The sequence below is a fragment of the Protomyctophum bolini genome (assembly GCF_963924005.1).
Source record: "Protomyctophum bolini genome assembly, chromosome: 7".
NCBI classification, from domain to species: domain Eukaryota; kingdom Metazoa; phylum Chordata; class Actinopteri; order Myctophiformes; family Myctophidae; genus Protomyctophum; species Protomyctophum bolini.
The window spans coordinates 45,754,684-45,762,811 of NC_137868.1; the positions used below are offsets into that span (position 1 = coordinate 45,754,684).

General features: G+C 45.2%; 2 protein-coding genes across 2 annotated transcripts; one reads left to right on the forward strand and one right to left on the reverse strand.

Annotated features, from left to right (window-relative positions):
• Positions 1-343: 343 nt before the first annotated feature.
• LOC308318002 (actin, cytoplasmic 1-like) lies at positions 344-1,471 on the reverse strand (the record flags this gene model as incomplete). Its single annotated transcript, XM_080767350.1, has 1 exon — positions 344-1,471. One exon carries the CDS (start codon positions 1,469-1,471, stop codon positions 344-346), a length of 1,128 nt encoding a protein of 375 aa, XP_080623476.1.
• A 2,887-nt stretch (positions 1,472-4,358) lies between these two features.
• LOC308318753 (E3 ubiquitin-protein ligase TRIM35-like) lies at positions 4,359-7,331 on the forward strand (the record flags this gene model as incomplete). Its single annotated transcript, XM_080768379.1, has 3 exons — positions 4,359-4,857; positions 5,159-5,741; positions 7,325-7,331. 3 exons carry the CDS (start codon positions 4,359-4,361, stop codon positions 7,329-7,331), a joined length of 1,089 nt encoding a protein of 362 aa, XP_080624505.1.
• Between the last annotated feature and the right edge of the window lie 797 nt (positions 7,332-8,128).

Below are 8,128 nucleotides of genomic sequence, written 5' to 3' on the forward strand. Positions count from 1 at the left end.
AAATAAAAACCTTTTTCATGTTCAAGGCCTGTCGTGGCTGTCTGAAAGTCGGTCAGTTTCGCCTTCCTTCGCCTGACGAAGTCGACGTCACGTGCCCTCAGCGTTTGTGTAATTGATAGTCCTTCACCCATCCATACGTTCTTGCTGTTACACTGCAGATTAAATAAATGAGGTTTGTTTTAATTGGTGAGAGTTTGTTAGCTTTGCACTGTACAGAGTTAATTGGTCATCTCGTCGATGTCTACTGCCGAGCTCAACTGGCAGAAAAGCCGGAAGTGGAGCTCAAAGGATGTCGTCGTTTCTGCCTTTTGTTCAGGGAAGGGAAAAAAAAGACTAGGTCTATTTAGAAGCATTTGCGGTGGACAATAGAAGGTCCGGACTCGTCGTATTCCTGTTTGCTGATCCACATCTGCTGGAAGGTGGACAGGGAGGCCAGGATGGAACCTCCGATCCAGACGGAGAACTTGCGCTCCGGCGGGGCAATGATCTTGATCTTCATGGTGGACGGCGCCAGGGCCGTGATCTCCTTCTGCATCCTGTCGGAGATTCCCTGGTACATGGTGGTGCCTCCGGACAGCACGATGTTGGCGTACAGGTCCTTTCGGATGTCGATGTCGCACTTCATGATGCTGTTGTAGGTGGTCTCGTGGATACCCGCGGTCTCCAAACCAAGGAAGTTAGGCTGGAAGAGGGCCTCTGGACAGCGGAATCTTTCATTGCCAATGGTGATGACCACTCCATCGGGCAGCTCATAGCTCTTCTCCACGGAGGAAGAGCTGGCAGCGGTGTTCATGTCCTGCTCAAAGTCCAAGGCGACGTAGCAGAGATTCTCCTTGATGTCACGCACGATCTCCCTCTCGGCCGTGGTGGTGAAGGAGTAACCGCGCTCGGTCAGGATCTTCATGAGGTAGCCCGTGAGGTCGCGTCCGGCCAGGTCCAGACGCAGGATGGCGTGTGGAAGGGCGTGGCCCTCGTAGATGGGCACGGTGTGCGTCACGCCGTCCCCGGAGTCCATGACGATGCCGGTGTTACGACCGGAGGCGTACAGGGACAGCACCGCCTGGATGGCCACGTACATCGCCTGAGTGTTGAAGGTCTCGAACATGATCTGTGTCATCTTCTCTCTGTTGGCTTTGGGGTTCAGGGGGGCCTCCGTGAGCAGGATGCTGTAGTCCTCGGGGGTGATTCTCAGCTCGTTGTAGAACGTGTGGTGCCAGATCTTCTCCATGTCGTCCCAGTTGGTGACGATCCCGTGCTCTATGGGGTACTTCAGGGTAAGGATACCTCTCTTGCTCTGGGCTTCGTCTCCCACGTAACTGTCCTTCTGGGCCATGCCCAGCATCACTCCTTGGTGCCTGGCGCGGCCGACGATGGAGGGGAAGACGGCGCGCGGCGTGTCGTCCCCGGCGAAACCGGCTTTGCACATTCCTGAGCCATTGTCAATGACCAGTGCGAGGACGTCGTCATCCATGACCGAGCTTTGGGTTAGGTGGGGTTCTGCTTTGCGTGAAGCTGTTTCAGGGGTAAAGATTTTATCCTAAGGCTTCTTTTATCTGCGTCCTATACAAATATCTGACCTGTGATGTGGGAGGACTTTAAATATACCCGTCGGTGACGTCACCGTGGCGTCATGTGAATGTCCCGAAGCTTGCCCGAGTTTGACATGCCAGTGTAGAAAATCACCGTGAAGGTAAAAGCTCGAGGACAAATTAACTAAAACTAACACAATTGTTATTTATTTAAATAGATGATGTTGTAATATTCATGAAATGCATAATTGTATGTTCCTTAAATATAAAAGAAAGATTGCCTGTTGATACATGGTACAAAGCCAAACTAAGAACATAATCGTCTTATTGAGAATAATTATGGATTTGATATATGTCACACAAAATGTATCCAAGGGCCACATTTCTGGTACCTGCAGCTAGGGAGGTAAGATGGGACCTCCCGATCCAGACAGAATTTAGGCTCTGGTGGGTCAATTATGTTGATCTTCATTATTTGTGAACGTAATCTCCCTCTGCATCCTGTCAACAATGTGTAAACGGTGGTACCCTAAAGGCCTATTCATACTCCAGTTTTAGGTGATAAGGTGACCACCGAAAACTACAACTACATGACGTCACACCGCGGTGGTAAGTGACTCACATCTCATGAAAAGAAAAAACACAATGTTTTTCTACTCAGTCTGTGTATCATAGGAGGGCTGTGACATCATCGTTAGGCATTATTATTTAGATGTTTATCATCGTGAGAACGATGGCTTCCACCATTGTCTCATTGCAACTTTTCAAGAATAGAAGGCCTGCGGTTTCTATTATTATTATAATAGAGTGATGACAGTGGTAGACTGGTTTCTGAACTGCCCACAGCCCTCCCATGATGAGACCATAGAGTATAAAGAACTATAGAGACTGACCGGCACGATAGCCCCCGCTGTTCATGTCAGTGGAATTTGCTCAGTGGCGTTTTGAAGCACCCAGAAGAACCCGACCGTCTATACTTCCGCATGTTCTACTTCCGGACGCCAACATTTGGTGTCCAAAACGCGGAAGTGCAAACGAGCGCTCAACGTTAAAGCCCAGCTGCACGGGGTTTCCTCGTCACAACTCCACGGGTCCGCCTGCATGAAGTCCCCACTCTACCACTATAGTGCCGAGCGCCTCAACGTTGGAGAGCTTCACTGGGGCCTTGGATGAGACACAGACCGAGTATAGAAACAAAATGGTGTCATGTCATTTTATCATGAACATTAGTGAGGACCAATTATATGAAGATAGGTTGAAAAGTGGTCCTTTAAGCAAAAATATATATCACTTATCCTGGTACCTTTATGTCAGAGTAATATAGTAAGACTGTAAGAGAGTGGCGACACTATAGCGTAGACTCCCATTGTAACAATGGAATGTGGAAGTGCTCATTCTATCTCAATGGGATAGTTCCAGCCATAGGAGCAATGTTTGGAACTATCGCCCATAGGCACCCGCTTTGCGGCGAGATCAAAGCGCGTCACTATAACTCTCCTACTCTATACACTCTGCTTTGGATGCATGCTTTTGTGGGATCAATAAGCATACTGTAGCAGAGTATAGGCCTATATGTGGATTGCCTGGCTCCAGCCCATTGACCCTGCCAATGCCAAACAGTCTACATCAGGGCCTGGGTCTTCAACAGGTGCGTGCGTGGGCTGCGTGGCATGCGTGCGTGTGTTTTATTTAACCAGTAAAACACACATTGAGACTATAATAAGTGTGAACTGGCCAAGAGAGGCAACATAAAGTAACACAGCTGGGCCAGTAAGATGAGCCAGCGGGAAAGTTGTAAGTCTAAAATGTAATGTTGGTGGTTTGCCAATGGATAGAAGCATGTGCATAATTTAGCAAATACATTGTCTGAAGTATTATTCTAGTCGTTGTTTTCCTAAATGGTGGCTGTGGGTAAGTGAACCAAATGTCCGGGGGTAAATTGAGCCAATTTTCTTAATGTGAATCACTAATTTCATATTTTTTTTTATTAAGTCTTTGATACTCAAATTATACTGAATGACCTTTAATTTGCATGTTTTCAAATGTTTGCAATATTGTATTAACATTATTGCAAATGTTATAAGGTTCTGAATAACAAACTTTATTTAATTGTCTTTATATTGTTTAAATAAACAAATAAATAAGACTATTTGCAAAAGGTTATTAAATGATGTGGTTTAACTTAACCCTTGACTTGGATCAACTTACCGCTTAGGCTACCTGGGGCAAATTGAGCCACATGACCATTTTTTTTAAAAGGTCATATTTTCATGGCCCTTTGTCATAGATGCTTACTCATCATTTAAATTGATAGAAGACATCCTGACACATGTGTAGATCATTAGATTTTACTGCCATCTCATTTTGCCTTGCTTAAGTTCCAGGACAACTTAAGCAAAAAGTGTTTCATATTAATTACCCCGTTCGGACCCCTACCCACTACTAACTAATATTGCGACGCGACCAATAAAAGCTAATGTCAAAAAAGCGTGTGTGTGTGTGTGTGTGTGTGTGTGTGTGCGCATGTGTGTGCGCCATGGTCTTGCAAATGCTACGCACCTTGCCGGAGTCAACGACAAACCAGGAAAAGGGGGGTTGTTATTGTTCCGCTCTCTCTGGCACACGCGAACACATGTACAGTTGTACTTGTACACATTTATTTACGGAGAGACTCGCCTTCACATCAAACTAACATTTCCAGTGAGAGTGAGGACCGACCTCCACAGTTTAACGCAACAGTTACAAGAAAGAACCAGGATTCACGGTGAAAGTAAACTCTACTCTGGGTTGCATTCTAGACAGGAGACCACCTCAGACAGACTCACCACGATGGCTTCTTTCACCCCCACGGAGTCTGTTCCAGAAGAGGATTATTCCTGTCCTGTGTGTCGAGACGTCTTTAAAGATCCCGTTCTCCTGTCGTGTAGCCACAGCTTTTGCAACGTCTGTGTGCGGGAATGGTGGCGAAATAAGAACACGGAGGAATGTCCACTTTGCAAGCAAGTCCATTCCACCACGGGTCACCCGCCACCCCGTAACCTGGCGCTGAGGAACCTGTGTGAGGCCTTCGTGCAGGAGAGAGGTCGTCAGAGAGCTTCAAAACGTAAGAGAACTGAGGATCTCTGCGGTCTGCACGCCGAGAAACACAAGCTGTTCTGCCTGGAATGTCAACAGCCAGCGTGCGTCGTGTGTCTCCATTCAGAAAAACACGCGAGCCACAGTTTCTATCCCATCGACGAGGCTGCTCTGGAGCACAGGGATGCAGTCCAGAAATCACTGAACGCCTTACGGCAGAAAATGAAGGTATTTGATGAAGTTAAAAGAGAAAGTGACAAAACTGCAGCATACTTTAAGGCCCAGGTCCGTCACACAGAGGGGCACATTAACCCATTCTGACCTGAGATCAGATTCATACGAGGTTTCCACGGGACACACACTGGTCTGATGGACCCATTCTGACCTGAGATCAGATTCTAAAAATGTCAGTCGTTCTTCGAATTTTTCAAAAATAGCAGACCTACAAGCTCGTAGCGCGCCACTCGGTGGCGCGCTATGAGCTTGTAGATCTGCTATTTTTCAATAGCTAAAGCATAACATGATGCTAAACACCAAAATGGGTGCCCGGTCAGAATGGGTTAAGGAACAGTTTAAGAAGCTGCATCAGTTTCTAAAAGGGGAAGAGGAGGCCAGCATCGCTGCACTGAGGGAGGAAGAGCGACAGAAGAGTCAGATGATGAAGGAGAAGATCGAGGGTCTTAACAGAGACATATTAACGCTTTCAAACCACATCACAGCCATGGAGGAGGAGCTGAGAGCCGGACACGTCTCATTCCTGCAGAACTACAAGACCACGATGGAGAGAGCCCAGTTCACCCTCCCGAGACCACAGCCGGTCTCGGGACCCCTGATAGACCAGGCCAAACACCTGGGCAACCTGGCCTTCAGAGTCTGGGACAAGATGAAGGGCACGGTCTCCTACGCTCCTGTCATCCTGGACCCCAACACTGGCCATCCGATATACACCCTCTCTGATGATCTGACCAGTGCGAGATTTCGTCTCCCCCACGACAGCGTCGCGAGATGCGTCCTGGGCTCCGAGGGCTTTGACTCGGGGGCGCACGGCTGGGACGTGGAGGTGGGAGACAGTGCGAGCTGGTCACTGGGCGCCGCTCAGAGATGGGGAGACCGCCAGTGGAACCACTGGGGAATAAGGTTGTTCGAAGGGGAATACGTAGCCCGCTTCATCCCGGGGCCAAATCAACGCGGAGATGCAAAATATTATATAAGATGCTCATTGAAGAAGAAACCTCACAGGATCAGAGTCCAGCTGGACTGGAACGAAAGAAAGCTGTCATTCTCGGATCCAGATACTGACACACACATACACACCTTCGAAGACGCACTCACTTTCACCGAAGCACTCTTTCCATTCATTGCCACTGGTCATGTCCCTCTGAAGATACTACCAGGTCAGATCAGTGTAACTGTGGAACAATGCAGTTAGTCATGTCATAATGACCGATACTGTCTGTTTTCATCAATAATAACATTTAAATGTACGTTTAGTGGTTACATTTCTTGATACTTTATTGTACAATAACGAGAAAACTTATCCATATTTCCACTTATTTTGTATTTTTCATAAATGAATGCCCTATATGTGATCATTCTACAGCATCACACACAAGTACCAAAGGTAGTCAGATCTGCAAGCTCGGCATGTGGTGCGAAGAGACTCATTTTGAGCTTGTATAGATCTTATATCTTATGTTTGCTATTTTGTATTTTGAAATCCTGAAACATAACAGTTTTGGACATTTGAGGTTTCCACCTGACCGAGACAATACTTACTTATATAATCAGTGTTGGGTCAGCTATACATTGCTAACCCAAGTTTAACCAGTGTTTTAGCTTAACTTGCTTAAAACACTGGTTTTAATTCATTGTTATCTGCAGTATTGGGCAAGTTTAGCTATATAATTATATCAGTGGTTTCCAAACTTTTTCATGTCAAGGACCCCCAAGTTGACACTAATCAGGTTGCAGACCTTCCATTTGAAAAGATATGCCAGGGGACCCCCATAAGAGAAGATTTTTACGGCTCTAGCAGTGATTCTCAACCCGTTTAATTTCAAGGACTCCCATTAGTCTACGGACCCCCATTTAATGGCATTTATATCTCTGAGACCCCCAATTTATATTGTACAATCAATGTTAATTTATCGGGTCCATTTGTACACTCAGTTACAGACCCATAAGGGTCCAATTGGTTCCAAACCATCATTTAGCTGGGGACCCCCTGGAACTCCCTCAAGGACCCCACTTTTTGAGAATCACTGAATTACAAAACAGAATCAATGTCGCAGTATACGTTTTGCTGCACTGTGTATTTGACAGCTTTTACTTTGCAGATATAGATGAGTAATTAATCAAACACAAAACTGCGTAATTGTTTTTTCTTTTTTAATATATCACATTGACAGTTATTATAACTGCACATTTTTCTTTTTCTACTTTAATTATTGATGCCAAGACTTTTTGAACTTTGAATGACAATTGTGAGATTTAGAATTGTTACTTACATGTTGGTATTGCTACTTGTATGCAATTAAACAAAACGGAAACAAATTGAGTACTTATTCCGTCACTGATGGTAATGTCTAGAAATTCTGTTTGGGGTTCCCAAACTTTTTCATGTCAAGGACCCCCAAATTGACACTAACCCTCATTTGAAGACATATTTACAGCTCTGGCAGTGATTCTCAACCTGTGAATGTGATGTGTGAATGTGACAGCTGCTGAGATTTGGGGTACCATTCATAACATTGTTCTGATAATACTATATAGCTACTGTTGTATCTGCAGACAGCTGATGTCTCCCAAATGTCATGTTTTAACTTTGAACTCCTAAAATTAAAAGGGCAGGCGCTGAGTCTAATCAGTATAGGAATTTACATAGGCCTGAGATACTGTAGCTCTCTGACATCAGGAGTTCAAATTCCTTTCATCCTAATAGTTACATCTTCAATGCTCCGTTTAGCATGTATTCAAATTATTTCCCGTTGTTTCAAATTACAACCTGGAGTGTTCGCTTCTGAGAGCAGTTCTATGCCACAGGTCGGTGATTTAGAAGCCTACATTGATTTAGAATTATTTTGTTAACTTAGTTTGGTCTTTCTCTCTCTTATACACACTCCGAAAGAAGTGACACTTTTCAGGTGCCACCCACTACTACATGTTACAAGTTTAGTATTAAAGATGTCACTCACTGACAGAGAGGAACAGAGAACCTGACAGGCGCGGCCCAGGAAGGCCTCTGCATTCATGTTCTGTGGTCACTATATGGAACAAATAGTGTCATATTTGATAAAACTAGAAGCCGTCTTGACGATTACAATTCTTGGATGATGGACAAAATGCCTCCAACAATATTGCAGTATACTTTTACTTAATACGTCCCCAGGCTGGCCATAGGATCGATCCCTTAGTCAAGAGCAGGCTGGTTCATCAAAGAACAAGAATGGCAATGGGATAGTCAGGAGAATATAAATTAATCTTAATAAATATTTTACTGCAATGCATGAATGCAGTAAAAAAGA